A 27,364-nucleotide genomic window follows, 5' to 3' on the forward strand; every position below is an offset into this window, starting at 1 on the left:
CCCCTTACCGTCCTCATTAATTTGCTTTAGTGCAGAATTTGGGCGGGAACGCCAAGGAGAAGTCTGGATCTGTCAAACGTGGGACGTGAGTCATCAACGGAGGGAGGTGTGGCTACACGTGTAAACAAGGCGATAACCATGTATTGGGCGGGGCTATGCAAACATCAGCGCGAGTGTAGGACGTGAGTGGGGGAATGTACGAGGGAGTGTAGCGTGTGTAACGCGAATGGGGGCGCGGCCCATACTAGTGAGGGGGCGTGGCCCTGACATCGCAGACCCGGCTGTGGCCTGGGACATTGGAGCACGTCATGGCTTCGCCGGGTACACTGTCAGCCGGCTTCCTCACTTCCCTGCTCCCCTTCCTAATTCTGCAGCAGTTTTGCGCCGCTGAGACTAATTGCTCTCCTTCTCCACTCATCCTGGGCTTCCGGCTGGAGAACAGCGACCGCCCCGCTGGCCTGTCACCGGCTGGGGAACTGGAGGTGACGGAGGGTAGCCGGCTACTGCTCCGTCTCTATGGCCTCAACCTTCGCCCTAACTTAAGCGGCCTCGTGGCCTTCACCGCCATCTCTCTGGACTTGCCCCATGACAACAGCAGATGCCTGGAGGACACCCGTGACCTGGTGTGGGACTCAACCGGGCTGAATGTCAGCGAGGAAGCCGAGGGCAAGGCGGCGCTTCTCCGCATGCAAGTGCTTCCCCTGCGGAAGAGTCAAAGCTCCGTGGTGTACGCGCTGTGCACCCGCCAGAGCACCAACATGTCTTGGAGCCTACGGCACAGCCCGGACGGCCGGCTGCGGGTGCTGGAGGAGCATAAGCCGCTGATGCCCCTGTGGCTGCAGGCCTGCATCATCGCCGTGCTGCTCATGCTGTCCGGGATCTTCAGCGGCCTGAACCTGGGGCTGATGGCGCTGGACCCCATGGAGCTGCGGGTGGTGCAGCGCTGCGGCTCGGATCGGGAGAGGCGCTACGCTGCCAAGATCGAACCGGTGCGCCGACAGGGCAACTACCTGCTCTGCTCCTTACTGCTGGGCAACGTGCTGGTCAACACTACCCTGACAGCCCTGCTGGACGAGCTAATCGGATCGGGCTTGGGGGCGGTCATGGCATCCACCGTTGGCATCGTGGTTCTGGGGGAGATCGTGCCCCAAGCTCTGTGCTCCAGGCACGGGCTGGCCGTGGGGGCCAACACTTTGTGGCTGACCCGCATCTTCATGATCGTGACCTTCCCCGTGGCTTACCCGATCAGCAAGCTGCTGGACTGTGCCCTGGGCCAGGAGATAGGGACGGTGTACAACCGGGAGAAGCTGCTGGAGATGCTCAAGGTTTGTTTGTAGCTATCATTTATCGGGGATCCCATAGAGGTTTATTCACTAAACGGGTTCAGCTTTCATTATGAAAGGCCAACAAGTTTCTCCTTTCAGAAGCCCTGCATAATGTATAATTCAATCTTTTTGGGGAAGGAATGTTACTGTTTCTATTATTCAGGGCCAGTCACTCCCACTGAGGTTGGCCCTTCATAACGTGTAGTCAAGGCTCTGAAGCTATGGCTTTAGTGAATAGAGCCCGTGTGCCTCTCACCTTGGTGCATGCCCTGATGAAGACCAGATGTCGCCTGAAACGTAAGTAGGTTTCGTGATCGACAAAAAATTTAGCTTTTTGTGCTTCAAGTATTTTTATTTTTTAAACCACGCGTGATGTGACCTGTGACCATCGTACCCCATCGTACCCCATCGTACCCCATCGTACCCCATCGTACCCCATCGTACCCCATCGTACCCCATCGTACCCCATCGTACCCCATCATACCCCATCGTACCATCAAAGATAAGTAGCTTCGGAGTGTGCAGTGGAAATAGGAGCCTCTCTATACGCAGCCGGTCGACATGCATTTTTTAGTATAGGATTGTTGGTGTGATGGGAGCTGGTCCTCTGTATCTTGAGAGCTGCCTCGGTGATGCTTTTAACTCTCTGACTTCATTATTCGTTATGAAGGGGAAAAAGAGCCAAGGTATAACGCCTAATTCTAGAGACTTTGGAGAAATGTGTTTTAACCATGCATTGTACAGGGCCTGCAGAGCAGAAGGTCACTGGGGTTTGACCATCAAATTTGTATAGTGAAGTCCAAGGAGCTGTCCTGTTGGCTCCCTCCCTCCAAAAACATTACTAGTATCGGATAGAAAATGACATTTCAAAAGTATTGTGCTCTGGATTCTGTGTAAATCATATTTCCTGTGTTAAAAGCGGGAATGGCTCGGTCTTAATCGCCTAGCCAGACCCTCTGATTAAAGAAAGTCTATGGAGAAACAGACTTCATTAGCATTGCCACTTATAACCAGCTGAGTGTGCGGGGAAAGCCACTGAAGGTCACATGACTGACAACAATGGCCGCCTCCAGAACTGTTAGTGGACAAAATGAAATAGAAATGTAAAAAAAAGTTTATACATCACTGTGTAGAGCGCGGGGTTATCTGCTGAGAGACTTTCTTCTCCTGTGGGGCTCTCCCCTTTAAGGCGTAGCATGTCACTTAAAGCAATTCTTTACATGTAGTAGTAAATGATCATGTGTGTGTATGTATATATGTGTCTGTCTGTGTGTGTATGTATATATATATATATATGGCTGGCAGTAGCACCACACAATACAGGAATTGCCCTTATATTGTGGCGGTTTGTGGTATTGTATCCAGCCTTTGAGCTCTCCGGCCCTTAAGGAAGAGGGCAGGAGAGTGAATATCATGGCTTTAATCGTCTGTTTATAGAAGTGTGACAGTTGTTAGAGGGGAACAATGCAGTCTCTGTCGCGTTACACGTACTGCTGTCAACATACACAACATACACAAGAACCTGAGTGCATCACCTTGGTAGCCGTTAAAGCAAACATTGTATGTGTGTGTGTATATGTATATGTGTGTGTGTGTGTATGTTTGTGTGTGTGTGGCAGGGCCTCTCTTCCTTCTGCGCCAGAACGGGTTAACGTATATTATGTCATTTTAAATTTGTCATTTATTTTCACTCCTCCTGCAGGGAGTAGTAATATTTTTCTAGTGTTTAGGATCATTTTCCATTAACCCCTTCTATACCAGGTTTTTCTACCTTAAATACCGGAGCTATTTTGCCGTTTTGTTTTTTTTTGGCATACGTCGGTTAAGCCATTATTCCCCTTTCCTGTGAATATTTTACTCATGTAATCTATATATTGTTTTACACATTATTAGCAGAATATTTAGTATGAAGAACCTAGTAAAAACTAGAGAAAAAATTGGGGGGGGAAAACTAATTTTTCACATATTTTGTTCTCTGAATGCTAACAAAATTAGTTGACAGAAAATACCGTCAAAATGTAACAATTCAGGTGTCTTGATTTTAGAAATACCTCAGTTATATAGGATTTCCATACGTTCCCAGCACTTATAGGACGCATTATTACAGTTACGATTTTATTTTTACATATACCATGCTGGGTTCGAAACTCTAATATTCAACAAAGAAACAAAAGGGGAAAAAAAATCCCTCAAAAGTATATGTTTCTTTAAAGCCGTGCAGCCGGAGTATCTAATCAGGAGCCATTTGTCCGCCATATTTTGGTTTTACACAACAACAGGTACAACTGTGCTGTCCGTCCACCCAAGGGCCGGAATGTGTTCGTTGCGCGCTAGTTTAAGGCATAATTGACTAAAAAGGGTTGGCAGCCTCTGTTAAAAAAGGGCAAAAGAAGGTCCCGTACTACTGTCCCAGTCATGCCAACCGAGTCTTGGCAGCCGGGGGGATCTAGATGACTGTCCATCCCCTCGTATATTCTGAAGGACGCAGTATATCCCATGCCACTCTCGCAAAGTGTGTGTAACAAGATGGGATATAGTCATACCTCATATAGTCACGCCGCGCTCTCCATCCATTTTCCCTTTAAATGGAGGTGTTTCCTGTGACATCACGGGAACGCCCGCTGATGTCACGGGGCAGCCCTGGCCGCGTACTGCAAGGTATGGCTTTACTGCCAGAAGTACAGTCTGAAAATGACGAGGGACTCGGCAATTGAGACTTTCTGCTTTCTGAAAAGCTTTTAGAAGAAGAAAAATAAATAATGGGCCTGAATTTATACAATCGGTGAAATTGCAGCTGACCTCGGCGGGGGGGCGCATTTTATTATTATCACTAAAATGACGGAAATTGAGAAGATTGAAATATCCGGCCCTGGTTATAATATGGCTAAAAATCGGTCCGTGCTGTGTATGGTAGTTTTTTTTATTATAATACCCAGCATAGATGTTGGTTAACTGTTAACAGCTAAAAACATGTTATATTGCCAGGAGTCGCATTTGGGGGGCACCCAACACTTGTCGCTGTATAAACTTTGGCAGGTTTAAAGAATGCGTATTACGGACGGAATACTTTAATACGCATTATTTGTTTGAGAGACTTTAACGCATGAAAGCTCCCCGGCCCATTTTGCGAATGCGTGGGTGATTCTGTAGGGCCTTTTTTTTTTTTTTTTTTTTTTTCTTTTTTCAGCGTTTTCCCCGCTCTCAGCTAAAAGCTGCACAGGAGATGTGTTCAGCTGAACGAAAGAACCAAACGCGCTGCGATAAACTAGAAATAAATTATATCGTTCAGTGCCGGCGTCAAGTGATCTAGTAATGATTAAAGGCTGGGTGAGAACTTGGACCCTGCTGTAGAGGAGCCGATGACAAGAGTACGTAGTCTTACTGCGTGGGGCAGAACTTTCTTCTTCCACTGACGGCAATGAGCCCAGGATAATTAGTGTGAACAACCTGAAACATTTATTAGACATATTATATTTATTTGTATTAATATTGTGTGTGTTTATATATTTTTTTATATATATATATATATATATATATATATATATATATATATACCGTATTTTTCGCTCTATAAGACGCACCTGCTGATAAGACGCACCTAGATTTTAGAGGAGAAAAAAAAGGAAAAAATATTTTGAGCTAAAAAATGGGCTATAAAAAAAGGACATCATCCTCCCGTCATGCCTGCACAGAAAAAAGCTGGTCAGACATGATGGGAAGTATAGTTGGACTACAAGCGCCGTACTGCGCATGCGCCGGCGCCATACGTGACACGGCGCTTGCGTCAAATCCCCCCGTCCTCTCCATCCAGTCCGCCCTTAGCCGTCGCAACGGACCAGAGGAGAGGAGAGGCGGCGACAGAGGCGGCGGTCTCCAGATGAAGACCTCCCCTGGACGGCGAAGCGAGACAGAGACTGTCCGGGACACTTTTGGTGAGTACCGTATTGGCTCGGATATAGGCCGCCCCCGTATATAGGCCGCACCCTAAAAGTTTGGTGCTTTTTTAAAGAAAAAGTTTTTTTCTTTAAAAAAGCACCAAAAAACATACTGCCACTCTGCCCCCCCCCGCCCCCCGAGATACGCTACCACTGTCCTCCCTCCCCGAGATACGCTGCCACTGTCCTCCCTCCCCGAGATACGCTGCCACTGTCCTCCCTCCCCGAGATACGCTGCCACTGTCCTCCCTCCCCGAGATACGCTGCCACTGTCCTCCCTCCCCGAGATACGCTGCCACTGTCCCCCTCTGCCCCCCCCTCCCCAACTTACCGGAGCAGACTCCCGGGTGTCTTGCGGGGCCGGCGGGGGACATCTACGCAATACAACTTCCGGTGCGGCACATCCGGCACCGGAAGTTGTATTGCGTAGACGTCCCCCGCTGACCCCGCAAGACACCCGGGAGTCTGCTCCGGTAAGTCCGCGGGGGGTGCAGAGGTAAAACGCATCCGCACGATGCGCTTAGACAACCTCCCGTGCCGGCACCCCCCCCCCCGTGGGAAGTGCTGGCAGGGGAGGCTGTCTGAGCGTATCGGGGAGTAGGATGCAGGTCCCCTGCACCGCTGCGGGGGATCTGTATCCTAACCCCGCTACCTGCCCGGCGCCCGGGACTGCATGTCCTGGGCGTCGGGCGCTAGACCCCGAATATAGGCCGCACCCCCACTTTAAAGTCTTAAAGTGGGGGGAAAAAGTGCGGCCTATATTCGAGCCAATACGGTATATCGTTGCCCCCCCCCCCCTCCCTGCCTGCATCTTCGCTCCATAAGACGCGGCTGATTTTTCATCCTACTTTGGGAGGAAAAAAACTGCGTCTTATGGAGCGAAAAATACGGTATATATGGTATATTATAGACATACAGGACATCTAACCAGATATGCTCTTGAGTTATTTCCCGGACTTGCCCCGTGTGATTATTAAAACTTCTGTCCCCTTGCTGCAGGTGACGGAGCCATATAGCGGTTTAGTTCGCGAGGAGATGAACATCATCCAAGGAGCTCTAGAATTACGCACAAAAACAGTGGAGGATGTGATGACTCGGGTAGAAGACTGTTTCATGCTCCAAAGTGACGCCCTGTTGGACTTCAACACCATGTCCAGTATCATGGAGAGCGGCTACACGCGGATCCCTGTGTACGAGAACGAGAGATCCAACATAGTAGACATTCTGTACGTCAAAGACCTGGCATTCGTAGATCCCGACGACTGCACTCCTTTGAGCACCATCACTCGCTTCTACAGCCACCCTGTCCACTTTGTGTTCAGTGACACCAAGCTGGACGCTGTGCTGGAGGAGTTCAAGAAGGGTGAGCGAGGCCATCTGGGAAAGTCCCCTGTTTGCGTTTGATATTAGCGCCTATTCCGATGACGTTTTCATTCCCGACACGCCAAAACGCCAGTGACAGAAAGTGGGCGCCCGTATCTAGTGACTGATAACCTTGATTTAAATATGTTGGGTTTATTGGATTGCTGCGGTCTCTCCTGGCTCAAGCTTTCTGTTGGGGAGGAGATCTAAAAGCCTTTAATTGCCTGTTGTGTAATTGCACGGCTGGCACACAATCCATAGTTGATGTTGTGCGCACACACTGTAGCTATTGTGCTCTTCTCTCTGGGATCATTTCACAATTGGCCTTATAATTGACATCCATTTGTAAATTTTCCATAACAGTCATTAACAGCGGTGCGTTAGGGGTGGTCCGTCGCACGTAGGATTTAGTTCACTTTGGATGAGATTAGTCTGTCTGCACCTTCGAATGTCTTTGTTCTGTGTCTTCCCTGTGTGTTGTAATTGTAATACGTGCCTCTTCTACCCCGCATAGGGAAATCCCATTTGGCCATCGTACAGAAGGTAAACAGCGAAGGAGAAGGGGATCCGTTCTACGAAGTGATTGGATTGATCACACTGGAAGATGTCATAGAGGAAATAATAAAATCTGAGATCCTGGATGAGTCTGACTTGTACAGTAAGTTCATTGCTTTCTCGGTGTAATTATAGGAGATCTGCCAGTTTTCCAAACCCGGTTTATGTTTTTTGGTATCTAATTCTATGTAATCGTGTTTGCAGATAAAAAAAAAAACTAAACAAAAATAAAACATACATAAAATATCCTTAGTCCCTGTTCCCGGGATCTGCATAATTAGCACTCTCAGCTAAGCTACCTCTCCATGGTTTTTAAGGTTGCTGTTCGTCGGTTCAGGCAGCCTTGTAAAGAGGAGGGAGAGAATCAGGAAGTTGTTCTGCTGATTTTGCCACAATCGTCAGTTCCCACTTAGATAAAGTAGTCCATTACCTTCAAAACAAATGCCGCCATTTCCATCTGAAGATTAATAAATGGACAAGGGTATGCCAGATGCTTTGCAGTCCCCGTTAATGTTTTCCATTGTGGCTGGATGTGCGTAAACCCTCCTGAAACCACAAAGCTCCGTATAGCAGAAGTAGAGCTGTCCATCCCATGCTTGGTAAAGAATTCTCACCTATCTCATACGTCGCGCAGCATGTCGGAACTGACTAGTAAGGGGTAATCAGAGACTTGAGGCCTAAGGGAGCTTACGAGAAAGTCATTCAGGGCAGAAGACATTTAAAGAACGACTGAACTTTAATGCCGTGTAGACCAGAAGTCTCAGAAATATTTTAGGAAGCAAAATCTGTGCTGAAATGTTCAAGAAGTTTAAAGAATACATCAATGCAGAGATAAGTAGATGATATCCCTCTGCCTGCGGCATCATAGTTCATTCCTTTCCGTTTTATAAAATACATTTTAAATGTAAATCAAAAGCTTCTTCAACTTTGAATTCTCTCCCAGAAATAGGAAGTGCTGAAAAAAGCCCCTTTCACTTCCCCAGCCTTCTCTGCTGCGAGAGTTTGAGAGTCTGAAGTATAATGAATAGGAAGGAGAAAGATTATATTATGCATGTTGCGGGTAAAACTCCTTCTGATGCATTCTGTTTTGTTTCTCTTCAGCTGATAATCGCAGTAAGAAGCGCGTTGGGCGCCGTCAGGACAAAAAAGACTTTTCGGTTTTCAAAGACTCAGAGAATGAGTTGCGTGTAAAGATTTCCCCCCAACTGCTTCTTGCTGCCCATCGCTTCTTGTCAACAGGTGAAACTCTTGCTTTATCACTTGCTTTCCTTTTAGCCCTTGCTTCGCGTTTCAGAGCCCCCTCCTGTCCTTCGTTTACCGGGTTTAGCTCACCTTCTCTTATTTCTTTGTTCCCAGAGGTGCCTCTATTTGCACCTTCGTTGATCTCAGAAAAAACCCTTCTGCGTCTCTTAAAGTATCCGGATGTCGTGCAGGAGCTGCATTTCAACGACGGCGACAAGAAGGCGTCTGAACACTACCTCTACCAGAGGAACAAGACGGCAGATTACTTCATCCTCGTCCTCCAGGTGCTGCTCCTGCTGCTCCTGCTTGGTTTGTTGAGAGGGGTAGAAGTTATATGACGCGTTAGGCAGCGTACCGGTACGGGTTACCTGTATAGTGGTTCCATGGATAAGCTGGGTTTAGTGAAAAGTACATCTTCAGACCATTAAAGTTATAGAGGTCTTATGAGGAGCAGCATTACCTATTGTGTCATACTAGCGGCTATGAGAGTGTTTAGGTCGTAGGTTGTAGCGTGGCACTTATTTATTTTTTTGTTCTGCAGGGGAAGGTCGAGGTAGAAGCTGGGAAGGAGAACATGAAGTTTGAATCAGGAGCCTTCTCATATTATGGTGTTATGGCCATGACAACTCCTACAGCTGCTGGTAAGAGCATCCCAGTCCCAAACCAGATCCCTTACACCCTGCCCAAAACTACTGACCGCACACACGCCTTCCCATGTCTGACTGCACCGTCCGTATTTTGCTTCTTCATTTCCCATCTCTTGTCTTCCTCCTCGCCCAGCTCCTGTCCGCTCTCTATTTAAACGAGGGTCTCTGTTTTCGAGGTTAGCAGGTAAACGGGGTGTCTGCATGTGAGTGTATTCTTTAGCACTGGGTAGCGTGTCTGCTCACTGTTTGGCTTGAGGGCACGCTTCTGCGTCAGGAGCTGTGTGTAAGAAACCGTGTGCTACACGTTGTGTTGGTTTCAATGCAAAAAGTAATTTTTCCTCCATATTCTGTCTCCGCATTAAGCTTTATCTGTATGCTAGATTTATTTTCCTATTCTCTGGACCCCTAAAACCTAAATGCTATTTCTGCCTCTCATGCTGCTCATTTTATTGTCCGATACGTCTCCCCTTGCTTTGTCATTTCCGCTCATAATTGGTGGGTTTCCAGTACCCGTTTCTTTTATTTAACCCGTGTATGTGCTGTATAACCTTAGGACCTTGCCATCCCGCTCTCATGGTTATTTCAGACTGCTTTATGTGCCCCCCCCTTGCTGTTTCATTCATACCGTGCAATCCAGTTCTCGAAGCTGGATAATCTCTCGTCTGACCGTACGGCGCGGCAAATTAGCTGCCGGTGCCCGAGTCCTGTATTGCGTTTGTCTTGATCAAATAAACTTGTCCTCTTTATTAGATCCTTCTTGTTCAGCTCTATATGTTTACATATTTTTGTAATTCCTATCTATGTCTTTGATGTTTACAGAGAGAAAGGGTTTTTATCTGTTGAATAAGCTCTTTGCATGATGTTGGGTATTTGGAATGGAGTTGTCCCTTTAAATCAAGCATTGAGGCGTCAATATGTCGCCTGTCACTTTGCAGGCAGGTTTCGCGAAAGCCGCGCCATCTTTAACCCTGCGTTGTGTAGGGTCAGCTTGCACCTTGTTGCTGGAGAAACTCCCTGGGGTTTGCATATTAAAAGCTTAGTGGCTAAACCCCATTTCGTTTTGTGGATTTTTGGTTCTAAATAACTGCGTTAGAAAGGACAGCCCCCCCCCCCCAGCAAGAATGGCCAACCAAGCTATTTTATGAGCGAAAGCTTACTGGTATTAGAAACGTTCCGCTCCTCCAATATGCTTCGTAGGAAGTTTCTGCAGAGCTTCTTGCGATCAGTCTCCTTTTTTTCATCCTTCTCTCTCGTTTAGTGGCACACGGTGTGTCTGAGCTCTTCACGTCTGACCTTTCAGAGATCTCTTCATTTAATCTCTTAATGCCGCTGGTGTGCGAGGCTTCTGATCTCTCGACTCATTCCGGTGACCTCTGTAACGCCATTTGGCAAATCCATGAACACGTTCTTTTATTTGTAGTAGGGACCTTTTGCGTGTGACCCTTTCCCCAGTCTAGTTAGTGCAGTTTATTTGCCCTCCCCAAAACTCTGCTCATCTAAAGTGTCTGTTTTAGGGCCTGTTAAAAAGATATGGTTATGAGAAATAACCATTTTTATGATGCCCAGTCAGCACAAGAATTTTTTCTAGTTGAAGAACAAGAATAACCAAATGCAAGTGGTCAAAAAATCAAAGTGAATGCCTGAGGTTGCCTGATTTATCATGCAGAGAAAACTGAGGAATAAGACTGCGATAGTTATGCCTAGAGATGGCGGGGATTACTTGTGCGATATTCGCTACCCCTATACACTCACCAAACACAACACACATCTCATGAGCTTTAGCGGAACTAAACATTCTTGCTTTGCTAGAATACATGCGATTGGCTGCTACTGTTCCCTTTGATTTCTGTAGGAGTGCCACTGAGCATGTGCAGGAAGCGTGCTTCCTAACTACACTTCGGCTTTCAGGAGAAGAGTTGGATGAGACAGAAGTCTTATTTTCTATGCGCAGATTGCAAGCTGATGTAAAATACGCTACGCCATTAACCTAACAGACTGACCGCCATATCAGGTGGTCTTTGTCCAGTTTTCATGAACCCGCCTTTTATCTTCCTTTTACCTTCTTGTTTGTTCTCCTTATTTTGTTCCCACATCGTCTGCTTGACCGTCCTAAACTGGCGTCTTAAAGTTCTCCTTAAGTTTGGTAGTGCTTCCAGCAGGCTTGGTCATTGCCTTTTGGCAGATGGTATTCTTTAAGAAAATGGAGAATTGAAAATAGAGCTGAAGTGTGTGGAGCATCCGTAACCCTGACAGAATATAAGAGGAATGTTTCTTGGGGTGCTGGCCTTAAATCCAAGTGCTTTGTTGCTCCCAATTGGTTTGTACATGGTGCCTGTTGCTGTGTGTCCGCTCCCCACTAAATGAATGTATTGTATTGACTCCAGTGATGTAGTTATCTTCTGCTTTGCCCTCTCCACGGTTGCCGCCATTGGTGTTGAGCGCTGGGGTATAACATCGTATACCAGCGCTCTACCTGTTAAGGATTCGTGGCGCGTAGAAACCGCGTGCTATGGAGACCTCTCTAGTACTGAAGTACTTAGGAGCTTTATAGCCCACTAGGGCACTCTTTCCCCAATTTGGTGGCAGTGGCTGCCACCTCCTGTACCTGGTCCCCTAGGCCACGACCGGGATACACCAATACTAATGACGCCTTGTCCTCAAAAATAGTCATGAATGTTGCCTCCCTATTCTACTCAAGTTTTGCCTTCCAAAAAATTCCAGCAAGTCTCTGCTATGAGCTTTTGCATTTTTCATTAAAAATAAGGAATTCTCCCCTAGTATTTGTTGAGTAAATGGCGTGTTGGTTTGTCTGTCCCTGGGCATGACTGCTTCTGGATGTCTGTGCTCCATGCTTTTGTAACGTGAAATGTTTTACGTGTTTTTAGATTTGCTTGGATCAGTCTTTTTTTTTTTTCCCAATTTTTGTTTTGCGGAGCCAAGTCCCGCTTACATGCGGACGTAACAAACGTTCAAGACGTTTCATCTGTGCTTTATAAGAAATTATTCTGCTATGAAGTCTTAAAGGGGGGTCTTATCTACATAGCAGCCAGTGTTCCTGCCGATCTCGCCATTGCATCTGTTGCCATGGTAATAAGGCCGCGTCTTACCCCAGGGTCTTTTTTTATACACCGATCCCGATTACGGTTGGTTATCGAGCTCAGAATACAGCGCTGGATAAACCTCTGTGCATAGAGCACAACAACGAAAACCCACTAACACAGCATGTTGTGTCGCTCATTATATCGTGTTCCTTACAATGTGGCTCATCGAGCCTTGTTGATGTACCTGTGTGGCTCGTGGTGTGCTGGAACGGCCCTTTGCGTTGGGTTTACGTGCCTGTGCTAACCTATTCTGTCCTAAACGTGGCTTTGATTGTTGGTTACTTTGTGTTGGAAAGGAACGTTCTGTTGCAGAATGATTACAATTAACTGTAATGTGCCATTGATTGCATCAAACTAGCTCTTTATACCCCCCCCCCCATTTTAAAGTATTTGATCACTGTGTGCGTTTAATTCACCCTCCGTCTCCTTTTCGCAGAGCTCCGTTCCCCGTCTCATATGGGCAGTCTGAACCGCTCCACCTCGCTGAGCCACGAGCGCTCAGACTCCATCTCTTCCACCATCAGCGGTAGTAACACTCAGCTCAGTCCTCAGGTGCAGTACATGGCAGACTTCAGCGTGCGCGCCATCGGTGATCTCCAGTTCGTGAAGGTGGGTCTCCTTGGGCAGTCTGCCATCTTTTGCCATTATTTTGTCCATCTCTGAAACCTAACCAATTATGAATACTACTCCTTTTAGGCGACATCTCAAATTTTACTCCCAACATTATTGTTAAATTGTAACTATGGGTGGAAGAAATATAGACTTTCCCTATCGATGCAAGTCTTTTATTTTTCTCCTTTGCTTATAATGTATGTAGTCTTGTAACTTTATTGCTTTAACTTTAAATGCTGTGCAGGACCCACTTAAACCGAGAGAAATTCCCTGTTGCTATAATATTTTCTAAATAATAATAATGATGGACAGCCACGCTGGTCGCTCGTCTTGCAGAGATCAGGTTACTCTGTGGGCTCCCCCCAGTGGAAGGTTTTAGAATTTTTTCCTTCCGCTACTTTGTAGTCGCCCTGTCTCCTTGTGTATTCCTCATTTCAGAAGCAAACCAGAATTAAAACACTTTTAGATTAAAAGAAACCATACAAACGGATCTTGCACCTCCCGGTGGCTGTTGTGTGGCAGGGTTAAGGTATCTTTTAAAGATGCTGTCCCTTTAAATGCTTATAATGCAGATTTAGTATTGATTGGCATGTTGATCACGGTGAAGATGTGTCTTGGTTCTTTGTGTTTATTGGTGACTTTATCCCTTGTAAAGCAGATAAAGACTTTATTTGTAACCGTTTTTTTTCCCAGTCTACATTTTATCTTAAATTAAATGCTCCTTGGACGGATAATGTGTGCTTATATTAGAGCTCACACTTGTAACCAGCCCGTTGTGTATCAGGACACGGGGGACGACTTGATCGCCCAAGAGATCTGCTCCCGAGTTTTGTAGCGGGGGGACTGCCACCCCCCAGGTGTAATCATCTTAGGCCAGGGTAAATCACAGTGTACCATGGCACACATATCTATATTGCGATGCTTTTCGCTGTTCTGGGATGGGAGTAGGGCTGCAACTAACGATTATTTTAATAATCGATTAGTTGGCCGATTATTTTTTTCGATTAATTGGATAAAAAAATGCAATTTTTTTTCAATTTAAAATAATGTAATAAAAAAACGTACAATTTACACTTTCATCTCTATTGCAATGGCCTCTCTCTCTCTATTCACCTTCTTATTTTACTGACATAATAATAAAAGCTACAAGAACCCAAACACGGTGTTTCTCAAACTAGGTTTTAATACAAAGTTATTAGTAAATATTAATTCATATGTTAACTATTTTTCATATTTAATAAAAACTATGAGAAGAAAGCCTTGTTTAAATTTTTTTTTTATTTACCAAACTGCCCCCAGTTATGCACATCTGACACCCAGCTTGCCACTCTGCCCCATAAATGCCTTATCCCTCTTATATGCCAGATTCCACTGTGCCCCCTGATATGCCTTATACTCCTTATATGCCAGTGATATGCAACTGAGCCCCCTGATATACCTTTTACCCCCAGATATGTTTTATGCCCCCCTGATATGCCTAATATCGATATGCCTTATACCCCCTATATGCCCTGAAATTCATAATACCCCCCATACACCACTATAACTCACCCATACACCACTCTGGCTCCTCCCCCTCCCATACACCACTCTGGCTCCTCCCCCTCCCATACACCACTCTGCCTCCTCCCCCCTCCCATACACCACTCTGCCTCCTCCCCCTCCCATACTCCACTCTGCCTCCTCCGCCCTCCCATACTCCACTCTGCCTCCTCCGCCCTCCCATACTCCACTCTGCCTCCTCCGCCCTCCCATACTCCACTCTGCCTCCTCCGCCCTCCCATACTCCACTCTGCCTCCTCCCCCCTCCCCATACACCACTCTCCCCCCTCCCCATACACCACTCTGCCTCCTCCCCCCTCCCCATACACCACTCTGCCTCTTCCCCCCTCCCCATACACCACTCTGCCTCCTCCCCCCTCCCCATACACCACTCTGCCTCCTCCCCCCTCCCCATACACCACTCTGCCTTCTCCCATACACCACTCTGCCTCCTCCCCCCTCCCATACTCCACTCTGCCTCCTGTCAGCAACGGAGGTTCACAAGACACCAGGGAGCCGGGTAGACAGGCAGAGTGCCGTATGGGAGGGGGAGGAGCCAGAGTGGTGTGTGGGAGGGTGGCTCCCATACACACCTCTGACTCCTCCCCCCCTCCCATACACCGCTCTGCCTCTCTACCCGGCTCCGTTACTGACAGGAACTTTCACTGCAGCGTCATAGAAGCCTCAGCGTAAGTGAAGGTGAGTAACGGAGGCTGTCTGTGCGCATCGTGCAGACCCCCACCGGCTGACAGAGAGGATGATCGATTTTCATTATCGATTATCGATTAGTTTCAGCCCTAGATGGGAGCAGTGTGCATGAGGTTAACATAATCTCATTGTGTTCTATTGTGTGTACAGCTGGTGTATCTTTTCCTTATATTGGCAATTAATTTCTCTCAGATCACCCGGGAACAGTATCAAGGCGCCCTGATGTCTTCTCGGATGGACAGTAGCCCTCAGTCTCCCGATGGAGGGACCCGCAAACCGGATGGTACATTATCAGATCGCAGCGAGGTTCTGGATGATGAGACGACGAGTCTTCTAAACCAGAGGAACTCTCAGCACAGTCTGCAGCACAATGCTGTCTGACGGCGCCGGCAGTGACTGCAGAGCATCGCTTTACCGCTGTTATACCACGTGTACAGTGCTCTGGATCAGGACCTCGAGAAATACTTTGCTATAGAATACCGGACAGAGTATAACCCCAGGAGCCACATGCAGAGCGACAGGCGGCAGCAATGCAGTGCTTTGCATGTCTGTGAAAAGAGCACTCTGCAAGCTTCCTATTTACTAAGCGTTTACTGAAACATTCTACCGGTCCGAAGTATGGAAGCAACTGTTGCGATGTTCTGCAGAGCTGAAGTATTACAAATTTGTCAAGGGAGATCATGAGACTGGCAAAAGGGAACTGGCAGAGCGAGGCTCTGCATTACTTTTGGAACTGGTGTGATGCTCTGCGAAGCTGTAACTCAGGGAGGGATTAGTTGATTCTACATGTGCACTGGAAGACCCTAATCTCTGAAAAGGGAAAAGTGGGTCAATTCGTCTTCCTGGGGATTCGGGGGGGGGGGGTGCTGTCTTCCTAGCAGGTATAACGTCCCCTGTCAAGTCTGCCTTTCTCCTGCTTAAAGGTAAGGCGGCCTGTGCCTCTCCAGCTGCTGAAAACGGACAGCTTCCGGGGTCCTAGTAGCGTTCTTGGGGCTTTGGATCTTCAACGGGTGGAAAGCTGCAGACCCCCTGCCCTTGTTCTGGAGGGATGAGTATGTCTTGGGTCCAAGGTGAACGGTATATTGCAGAACGAAACCACTAAAAACACGGCATGGAAACATAAGGCTCAATAATCACACGCTTCTGGAAGCTGCAGCCTTGTAGTGATCTGACTAACACTATGGTGATTACCAACATTTAATACACCCGAAAAGGTCTTATTTTATAGTATTGGTGTCCTGCAATCCACAACTGCATTTGTGAACCCCCTTCCAGCCTGGTCTGAAATTTGGACTACCGTGAGTGGTCTTATCTCCTGATATATTTTTCCAACCTTGTTGGACAGAACCAAAGGTGTGTCATTTCCATAAAAATAACTGTATTATGCCCCCTGTGTTTATTTTTTGTATTTCCCCACATATGGCAAAACTGATTCTTGTTTCAAAAAGAGACATAAAACTAAAACCCCTCTTTAATTAAATCATATTATGTTTTCCTTTTAAGTGAATAGTGTCTTGGTATAAGTGGTGCTTAATATGCCCCTGGTCATTCCCATTAGTTTTAGGTTTTTTAAATTGGGACCAGCTTTTGTTGAACCATAACTCCCATCATTCTCAGCTGCCGTGAGGCCAAATACTGAACATGGAAATTACAGCCAAACAAAACTGGATTGCAGTTGGACAGCCCTGACCTAGGGTTAGGATAGAGAAGCTTAGAGGCTATTCGGAAGTTATGTTGATGGATCCTTGAGAATGACTACGTTAGCGGGTGTTGGCTGATGAGCGGCCGTATTATTAGTTTTATCTCGCTCCTTGGGGTTTATGGAGGAGCTCGTTCACGTGCTTTCTGCTTCCGCTGCATCGTGGCCGTCTCACCGAGCTGCCCCGGCGGGTGTAGAATAGCAGAAAGTACATGAACGTAGCTGGTTGGAGACTTCAAAGGTCTAGCCCAATGCTCCTCCTTGTTGGCAAGTCTGACCAGCTTATGGTCTGTGACCGTTTTAACCCGCAGTCATCGCTCTGCATTGCAAGAGTCTCCAGCGTACACCGTCTATTCCTTAGTAACCTGGTTACTATGGTGACGCGGGTGTACCTGCACAGCTCGGACGGCGGTGTTAATTGTATTACATGTTTTATTATTTCACATGTGGGTCAGATTTGCTAAGGTGCGAGATGCAGACATGATGAACCATTTGCCGCCTTATCTATGCAGTATGAAGGTCATCTGGGCTTTTTTCGGAGGAGAAACTCTGCAACTTGCATTTTTGTAAATTCCTCCTATTGTATTTAACTGGTTGGAAAGGGGGGGGGGGTCCGCTGTTCTTACTTAAGCTGCATTATTAAGATCCCTTTTCTATAAAGTCAGCAGATTTCCATGATCTAAAATAGATATTATACTGGCACTGCAGTGGCTTTGGAGTACAGCACCCATCATGCACGGCCAGCATCTGGCGTATACAGCACCCATCATGCTGTAGGTGGCAGAGCATGATGGGAGCTGGAGTGCTAGAGGCTGGATATATTTTCTCCATGCGTAATCCCATTCGGCATGCCGGCCTCCCTATGCACTTACATTGAGTGTGTCTCAAGTCCTTACTTGAGGCTGAAGTGAGGCTATTACAGTTAGATTTGGTAGCCGCTCTGCTTATGCATGTTCTTGGTAGCAGCTCTCCCCTAGTTTGAAACAAACCGTAACACTATATCCAATACCAGAACCCCATAAATCTTGTGTGTGTATATATGTATATATATATATATATATATATATATATATATATATATATATATATATTTATATTAAAAAAAAAAAAAAAACCTGGTCTGTGCCTGTGGGTTATGGCTTCCAATGCACATGCCTTTTGGCTACTTGAAGGGTTTTAGTACATTTACCCCTCTTACTGACTCGAGCCAATATGATCAGAAGTGAATTTCGCTTTACAGCGCAGCGTTATGGAAGGTGCGGCAGTCATGGTTACCATTCTTGGAAACCAGGAATTACCGTAAATTGACATATTCAGTTATTACTGTCAGTAATTATTGCAATGTTTAGATTCAGTTACTAGTTCCCAGTTATGCTGAAAGCTTACTTTAGAAGAAGAAGAATCTTCGGTTGTGTAAAATGTCCCCAGTGGCTCATCGGGGGCCGGCTGGAGCACACCTTCGGGTTTATTGCGCAGACGTAGAGGTCACAAAAGCCTCCTGATCACCCTTCGGTGCAGGTTTTTCCGGATTCCGCTTTGATGCGTAACAGGGGGAAGGAGGAGGACGGTCACTTTCACAAAGATTTCATTTGATTTTATATATTTGTTTTTTCCGAAAGTTAATTCTCCCTTATGGACGGTAAGGGATTTAATGCACAAGCCATAAACTGTTGCCTAGGCGATGTGTGGCTGCTATGTGATGGGCAGCGGACCACAATCTTCGTGGGGGGGGGGGGGAATTTGGGAATTCAAAAGTGATCTGTTTAGAGTGTTCAGCGACAAGGGAATATGTTTGCAACTGTAAGGGACAAGGGGTTTGACAAACATGGGTACGATTTCCAATGGTTGTAAAGTATAAATTGTTTAATTATTAAAGAGTTTATTATTTAATACAACCGGTGTGGCTCGTTGATGATTTGTTTTAATTCTAATAAAGCTGTTGTTAATTCTGCGAGTTGTGGCCGTAAAGCAGAGGGTCGCAGCTCTCCACCCCCCTTCCCTGTGGAAATATACTGCGGCTGAAATATGACACCGACTGGGGAATGTAGTGAATGCAGGTGCGCAGCAGCGGCCGCAGGCGCATTGTGACTCCCACAATGCCCGGGAAGCGTTACCTTCCTGGCTGACCGCTGGGGATTATGGGAAACATTGTCCGTAGCAGCTTGCCCCACCTATCCCGGTTTCCGTGACCGAACGTGTGGGGTTTGGTGGATTACGCGCTCCGTAGGACAGGAATTCATTTACTGGCTCCAGGCTTGTGACTGTCGCTGGCTCTCTTCCTTGTTTACAACGGCAATAGGTTAAGCCACGCCTTCGCACCGTGCCCCTTGTAGTGATAGGTCAGGGCTATTTGGTAGCTCAGTGATTGGTTACGTCGCAGTCCCGGGCTTTATAGTGATTGGTTTCGGCTAGAATAGGTGAGGTCGCTCTGCCTCCACCAACATGGCGGCCGCAGCTGTAAAGCTGCTGCTCATGGCTGGGTTCGGAGTATCCCAGGCTTCTTCGGGTGGGGGGGAGGTTAGTGCTGAGGCCCGGGTGCTAGGACTACGACTGGAAGAAGGAGCTGGGGTGTCAATGATCGGCGGAGTAATACGGGCCCAACCTGGATCTTTCTTCCGCCTGCGATTGTATGGCTCGGGACTACGTAATGACACCTGGCCTTGGGTGTCTGTTGGAGCTCCAAGCGGCGACTCCTGCGCTTCTAGAGCAGATAGCCCCCTGCGGCTGCTGGAGGAGTTCAGAGTGTGTAATGAGTTCTCTGGCCTTATCTCCCTGCAGGTCCGGGACACAGGAACTGGAGAGAGGGGCCTCGTGTACCCTCTGTGTACTCGAAATGGGGGCACTTGGGCTCCTTACTCCGGGGGAGACACCTTGATAACTGTACGGGATGCTGGGGAAGAGGAAGAGAAACCCCCCTGGAGCGAGGAAGATCAGGGTTCCTGTGCACTGGGGCCCCCGAGTTCCAGGTATCATGACCCCCTTTCCTTTAGAGAGGGAGACCTCTCAGCCCAGCAGGAGCTAGCCCCTTGGCTTGTGGCCTTTCTTATTGCCTTATGTGTGCTGCTCTCTGGGCTGCTTCGTGGCTTGCAGATCAGCACGCTGGCCCTCGAGCCCCCAGAGCTGGGCCTTCTGCGTGATTGGGGATCCCCCTCGGAAAGACTGGCTGCCTCTCGCCTGGACCATCTCAGGACTCGTTGGGGAGGCTATACACTGATTTCCTTTGTGGCCCTCTGCTGTGTCACCAATGCTGCCGCCGCTATCCTCCTTTATTATGCAATTGGCTCGGTGGCCGGTGCAATCTTCGCGGCAGCCGGGCTGATTTTGTTGGCCGGTGAGGCCCTTCCAGCTGCCATAAGCTCTCGCTGGGGACCCTGGTTGGCCTCTAAAAGTCTGTGGCTTACTCATGTTTTCCTGCTGATAATTGGCCCCGTCTCATTTCCACTTTCATGGCTCCTAGAGTTTGCTTTTGGGCAGGATCCCAGCTGCTGTCGATTGAGAATTAGGATCCTAGAAATGGCACGGTGCGGAGACCCCTACAGCGAGCTAGTAAGGGATGAATTCAGCAAGGGGGCTTTGAGAAACAGGACGGTGCAGGATATTTTGACTCCTGTGAATGAATGCTTCATGCTGCCCAGCGACGCCCTGTTGGACTTCAACACCATGTCCAGTATCATGGAGAGCGGCTACACGCGGATCCCTGTGTACGAGAACGAGAGATCCAACATAGTAGACATTCTGTACGTCAAAGACCTGGCATTCGTAGATCCCGACGACTGCACTCCTTTGAGCACCATCACTCGCTTCTACAGCCACCCTGTCCACTTTGTGTTCAGTGACACCAAGCTGGACGCTGTGCTGGAGGAGTTCAAGAAGGGTGAGATGGCTCTGGCTGTACCGGGGCTGTGTGTGTGAGTGTTTGCGAACAGCCAAGTGCCTGTGTGTCCTAGAAAAAAGAGATTTCAACAAAGTTCGGGAGGGAAATTTATAGCAAACAATGACGTGCCAGAAGAGGTGACACTCTGAAGCTGGAGGATAGCGGGTTCTAGGTAAACTGTGCTGCGGGTATGGTGGATTTATTGAATAGCCATCCAGCATTGGTGATAGTGACAAATACAGTAAGGGACTTCCAAGCAGTTTAACATGTCATTGAACCCTTATCTCACGAGGTACGTGTCATAATCCTGAGTTGTAGGTGTTATCTATGACATGGATCTTGCGGTGTGCGTCTTGCTCTATATGTAACACGCTTCTCATAGTGGCATTGCATGTGTCAGTACATTAGTCCCTCAATGTCTAGATTTGTTAGAATCCCCTTACTTTACTTTCTCCGGTTTTCTTAAGCACTCCCCTGTCTTTGCAGGTAAATCCCATTTGGCCATTGTGCAGAAAGTGAACAACGAGGGAGAAGGAGATCCATTTTATGAGGTCATGGGACTGGTGACCCTGGAGGATGTCATCGAAGAGATTATAAAATCTGAGATCCTTGATGAGTCTGAAGACTGCCGTAAGTAGTTGTGCTTAGAGAAGAAAAAAAAATAGCTATTTTATAGGGGACTCAAAACTCTGTTTTGGACTCAATTGAATTGACGTCCTCCTGCCCTTCAGTTCCATCTATATAATAATAAGAAGGAAATTGACTGCTTCTGTTTGTCCTCTGTGCCTCGTGCAGAGCGCAAGGTAAAGAAGAAGCACCAGCGTCTGCAGCCCATCTCCATTCCTCGTGGCGGTGAAGATCTTTCCATCTTCAAAGCTTGTGAATCGGAGCAGAAAGTCAAGATCTCACCGCAGCTCCTCATGGCGACTCAGCGCTTCCTGTCTCAGGGTTAGTTTCCTTCTTGCAGGACCGTTTCTACCCCTGATCCTGACCCTCCGGGGCAAACATTACATGCATCAGCACCACCACACAATGGATGGTATATGCTTACAGGTTACAAGTATGAATACTAAATATAAATATCTCTAATGCTATTAGTCCATCTTAAAACATCAAGTTTATCCGTCATCTTGTCCTTGTTTCTTCTAGGTTCTTTTGTGTATTACGATACGACTTGCCTGTCTGTCCTTCTATTTCTTTTTGGCTTCCATTTCCTTATCCCCTGCTGTTTTTGCCGTATTTTAAAATCTTTAAACAGAGGTGGAGCTGTTTGGTGCCTCCCGGATGTCAGAGAAGGCTCTTCTTCACCTTCTAAAACTCCCAGGAGTTACCCAAGAGGTGAAGTTTGATGACAGTGACCATCTGTCTCCAGAGCACTTCCTTTACCTGCGCAGCCAGCCCGTGGATTACTTCATTCTTATCTTGCAGGTGGGCGATGGTTCTTGTTGGGCGGTTTGCGTCCTCTAGTACTGTCTACTTATCCGGACTCGTGTTTTTCAGGGTCGCGTGCAGGTGGAAATTGGGAAGGAAGGTCTGAAGTTTGAGAGTGGAGCCTTCACTTACTACGGTGTAGCTGCACTCGGCTCCTGCCTCCTAGGTGAGGGATCCATGTTCCAGGGCAATGAGCTTAATAGACACTTGTGGCTACAAGCTGCACTGTGAGTATGTAACATTTGTACATGGCAGGAAAGGCATATTGTGAGCAACATGGTTTGAACATGGGACCAGTAACTCCCTCAGGTCAGTGTCCGTGTGATTGCTGCTTTCCATTCAGGGTGACAGACACGGTGGGGTGTGAGCACGGCATCCATGAATAACCCAGCAGCACAGCTTTTCAGGGTCTGATCCCTTGGCACCGGCACATTCTGTTGGTGCATGGCTCTGGTCCATCTGAGGTCATGCAATGTCGGTGCAGGAATCACTTTAACTCACTGATTTACTGAACACATTAACACAAGACTGCAAAAAAAAAAAAAAAGGTTTATTGCTTTGGGCTAAGAAAGTAAGGATCACTGTCTGGAAAATGGTTTATAACCAATAGTTGCTGCATGTCATGTTTGACAATATTGTTCCCTTTTGTAATGACGGGTAAAGCACGCTTTTCTGTTTATTTTACGCTAAAATGCCTTTCAGGTCATCAGTCTCCATCCAGCGGGTGTGAGCAGAGTGACTCGTCTCATTCACTCTCGTATTGTCCAGATTACACTGTACGGGCCGTGACTGACCTGCAGATGGTGAAGGTGAGCGGGATGTACATACCGTCTAACATCCGTTATGGTGCCCCTTGATTATGTATTTAGGGGTCTACTGAGGGTGTTGAACTCTTTTGTCTTGCTCTACAATACAAGGTGGGACTGATAATTTGGGTTGGAAGCACACTCGGTAAACTACCTATTTGTTTTATTGGTGGAGCGCCAGTTATTGTTTAGATAGGGGCAGTTGGGAAAGGTGATTCTGGGGCAAAGATTGAAAAGTGATGGAATGATCTAGTTCTGCTGGTTGCTATGGTGATGTCTGCTTTTAAAACTCTGCACCAGAACCAGTTTTTATACATAAACCTTCTTGTTTCTCAAGAGTGGATCCTGCTCAGCTGGTCGCGCTACTGAGAAGGAAAAGGCCTGGCGTTATACTCGTGGTCCCCGTAGGAATGCTGACAATTTTTCCCTGTTTAATGCCGTAAGAAGGAACCTGGCTGCAAACCTCATGAAAGGATCAGCGCTGTAATCCATCGGGCTAAATCCCCCTAAAGCAGCGCAGTTATCCCAGTAATCATTACATTTCAGTCCTAGCTGGGAATCGAGTCTGTAAAATGTCACGTACCGGTTTCTGCTCACTTCTGTGATTACGGTTGCATGGCAGGATTTCGTTATCTTGTGGCTGCGCAGCCCCACTGTACCCTTCTACTTCTGGGCTTAGGGAGAAATAGTTTGAATGAGCACCGTAACCCACGCAACGTGATTTTGAGCAAATTTATCCTAAAACGTTGTTGGTTGTATTGTTGCATCTTTGATTGTAATCTGAATAGTCTGCGATATTAGGTGCCTGAAGCCTTCTCCTCACCTAATACTGATTGGCCCTCCAATCCAATGACATTATGTACCGGATTTATATTTCCAATGTCCTTTATCCCTTATCCACAGGCGGCTCCCACGCCCAGTCTCTCTTATCTGCGGGCGGCCCCCGCTTCGTTTCTTGTATCTTCGGTCTTGTTTGTGTGTCTTGACTCCCGATGCACATCTACATAAGGGCGGAGCTTCCTTCACACTCCCTCCCCTGATTGGAGGAACGGGGGAGAGGCTGTCCCTGTGCAGAAGTCCCTTAAAACCCCAGTATTGGAGACGTTCGCAGAGATGCTTTTCTGCACCTCTGCAAATCTGTCTGCAATATTCTGGCTTCTTGGGGTGCGTGACGGAGACCTCCTCTCCCTGGTTCCTCCAGTCAGGGGACTTTTGCAGAAGTCCCCCGGGATTAAAGATTGAACACACTGGGGCAAGCAGAAGACAGAAGATACAATAAAAGACGCGGAGACGAGCGCGGGAGAAGGACATTGAAAATATCAATAAGGTGTATATAATGTGATGTCATTGGGGGCAATCAGTATTAGGTGAGGAGAAGGCTGCGGACACTGAATATTGCAGGCAATACAGATCCCAATATTTGATTACATTTTACAACTTTAGGGGTGGCCTGCAATCAGACGCGGCCTATATTTGGGGCAATACAGTATATATTATATAGATATCAGACCTGATGAGTTGTTTTATTTTTGACATCTGCCTTTAAGTTCTTATTGTTTTTGCCTTTGTATATCATTTATACAGATCTCACGACTACAATATCTGAATGCTGTCCGGACCTCCCATACACATGCAAACCCTCAGTCTCCAGACAGCATAGAGCTGAAGATCCTTCCGAACAGCCAAACACAGCTACTGAACATCCGGAATACAGATTCAGGTACAGCCACGGGGTCCCGGATACAGAATTTGTTTACACTAATCAATCCCACGTCTCAAAATGTCACGCAATAAGGAACCCTGTGCTGACGGTTTGTTGGGATGTAGAATCAGTTCTGATCTTATCAGTATTGAAGCTGCAGTTGGCTTCCTTTATGAGTATTTAAGGATTCTTGCTCTTTGTTTCCTTTCCACTCCCCTTTCTATTTTTAAAACCTGTTTTGGATGGGGAGGAAATCGGTGGCACCCTAATGAATGACGGCAGCGAGCTCTAGAACTTTAATGGCACACATCTCTCTTCCTCATCTCTCTCTACACCTCTGATGTAGCAATGGTTGTGATGACATCACTCTTTCAGTGAAAAGAAATATCCCCACCAATAAACCACTTACTATTGTCCTACATCTGCCAAACTAGTTTTTGTTACTTATACGTTTTAAGAAATTAAATTGTTCTGGTCGTTGTTCTTGTACCCAGAAAAGGGCTGGCGCAGGGAACAACATCCCACCTAACTGGTCCTTAGTCTCCAAATAGGTTACGGCCTGCCCGCTCACTCAGGCAGGTTTCAGTGGGGTCATGTAACGCAGATAGGCTGGGTGCAAGCTAAGGTGAGCATGTGAGTAAGAGTACATGTTAGTTATGGGGGGGGTTACTTAGTTTACATGCCCCCATGGGCAGGAGATGCACTTTAACTACGTTACAGAAATGGGTTTATAGGAGCTGCTACGTACTAGCCACACAATGGCACTACATGGTGTATGTGGTTCACATCCAGCACGCAATCAGGACAAAGCTGGCACTTTAACAGTTATTTTACAGAATATATATATATATCCATTCAACTGTATAGTATGGAAACAGCAAGTTATTCTACCAGTAAAAGTATTCCTTGCTTTTTTTTTTTTTTGTTCTCGCATAATTTAGTGTTGGGGAAGAGAAGAGAACGCATGTTTTGCTGCAGTTGTCAACCATCAGGGTGTCGCTGATTATAGACCTTCTCTCGCTCTCTCTCCTACGTTTGCTGTGGTAAAATAGTCTCCAAAAAGTACACCGATTGAAACACAAAAAGACAAGCTACGTGTAGTTTCAATTAAACAAATAAAGCTGTGGAGGAGCCAGTTACATTTAATGTATATTTAGATGTGTGGGTGATTTATGGTGCTTTGTTAGTGAAAGATTTAACATAGTTTCAATATTATATACATCATTTAGTATGCAAGCTCTTCAGAAAGGAGATGCAGCACGTCTGTAAGTGAATAATATCGCTGAGAGAGTCGCATACCTGGAAGAATAAGCGGGGGATATATAAATAAAGCCTGGTTATAGCGAGCGCTGTTTCTGCAATGGAAACGACCAACTGAATCTTCCATTATTGAATACAACACCAGAGACCCTATATCTAACTTTTGTTTTAACTTTAATGTTCTGCTGATAATTTATTCAGCGATTGCGGCTCGCATCTACAAATGGCAGAGCCACGGCACTTCATCGAAATGTCTCCCGATTTCTCATGATCCCTCCTGAAGTTGTAACGGGATTGTTTTAGTATCTGCCATGAGATTATTAAAGTCCTTTAGATGTTTGTTTATTCAATGTTACATTTAAAATATACTTTATTATATTCTACTTTCTCTCTGATATAGCGCCTGCGCCTTACAGCAGATGAGTTACTCGTATAAAGTGACTGGCGGGAGTGATCTCTAGCGGGTCACATGGCTATAAAGCGCTTTTTCAGCTATGACAGAAAGAAAATGGATTTTAGTTACTGTTTAACAGGCTTTTCTAATACCTCTCTCACCTCCTCCGTTTGTTTGCTCTCTGATGTCCAGCACTTCTAATCGACACTTCAGTAACGGGCACAATTGAGAGTTTCAGCTAATAGCGGCTCGTACCGTTTTTACGCGGAGGTAAATATCCAATTAATTGACTTATATCAGCTTTGCTGCTGCCGCTGCTTCCTGCAATTCACCGGTTATTATCCTTTGCTGCAGCTGCCTTCCGCGAGATCACTCGTGTGTGTATGTGCTTTACGGCTTCATCTTTCACATCAGATAGTGACTTGTGACACGAGCACATCCTGCAAAGATATATTTCACAAGCGATCGTTATCAGATACTTCTGCACGCTTTGGCTTGTAGCGTCATCATCCATCCTAGTTTCTGGGGTGAAATTTGCGATGGCAAGTAAACCTACCCCATCGCCGTGTGCATGTGTCTGTTCCGTTACATTTACATATATAAAAACCAATGCACACCATAGCGAGAGGCATGTATCACGCCAGACCTCTCCTGAAGAAATAGGAGTTTACGGAAAGGTAGCGATGGTTCCAGCCGACCAGGCAGCGGATTTATAGACAAGAGATGATTAATTTCATACTTTTTTTTTTTTTATTTGCAGAAGCAAGGAAGGGGCCAGACAGCTCCTGAGGAACATTATGCTGGAATGCAGAGGAAAGAGGGGGACAATCGTTTTAAATCGCCTCCTCAGCCCCTCACCTGAGCCTGCGATATCCCGCTGACAGACTTTTTACTACAAAAAAAAGAGGCCACTTTGTGTCAAACTGTCTCGACTGTGCCTCAAATGCATCGCTCTCCCTCCCAGCGCCATCCGCCGTGCCGTTTTGAACTTTTTTTTCTCGTATTATTTCCAAAAAGGTATCCATGCGGCTTGATGAGGGATCTCATTGTCCTTCACCACTTACGTTCTGCAAACACATTGCGCATGAAAGGATGAACCAGACGTATCCGTCCTGGCAGGCAGTCCTGCAGGCAGACGTGGGCCATATACGTATATAATATATACATAT

The 27,364-nt window shown here is 46.7% G+C and overlaps 2 protein-coding genes across 2 annotated transcripts; both read left to right on the forward strand.

Annotated features, from left to right (window-relative positions):
* Positions 1–308: 308 nt before the first annotated feature.
* LOC149300193 (metal transporter CNNM4-like) lies at positions 309–15,410 on the forward strand. The gene is made up of 9 exons (XM_089485648.1): positions 309–1,325; positions 6,260–6,623; positions 7,137–7,280; positions 8,279–8,416; positions 8,534–8,703; positions 8,961–9,060; positions 9,200–9,250; positions 12,604–12,776; positions 15,222–15,410. Exons 1-9 carry the CDS (start codon positions 309–311, stop codon positions 15,408–15,410), a joined length of 2,346 nt encoding a protein of 781 aa, XP_089341774.1.
* A 3,760-nt stretch (positions 15,411–19,170) lies between these two features.
* LOC149300194 (metal transporter CNNM3-like) lies at positions 19,171–26,082 on the forward strand. Its single transcript, XM_089485649.1, has 8 exons — positions 19,171–20,602; positions 21,089–21,232; positions 21,398–21,550; positions 21,861–22,030; positions 22,103–22,199; positions 22,736–22,842; positions 24,424–24,559; positions 26,003–26,082. Exons 1-8 carry the CDS (start codon positions 19,171–19,173, stop codon positions 26,080–26,082), a joined length of 2,319 nt encoding a protein of 772 aa, XP_089341775.1.
* The last annotated feature ends 1,282 nt before the right edge of the window (positions 26,083–27,364 follow it).

This window comes from Sceloporus occidentalis, unplaced genomic scaffold (assembly GCF_023333645.1).
Source record: "Sceloporus occidentalis isolate IW3139 unplaced genomic scaffold, rSceOcc1.0.p SCAF_26, whole genome shotgun sequence".
NCBI lineage: Eukaryota > Metazoa > Chordata > Lepidosauria > Squamata > Phrynosomatidae > Sceloporus > Sceloporus occidentalis.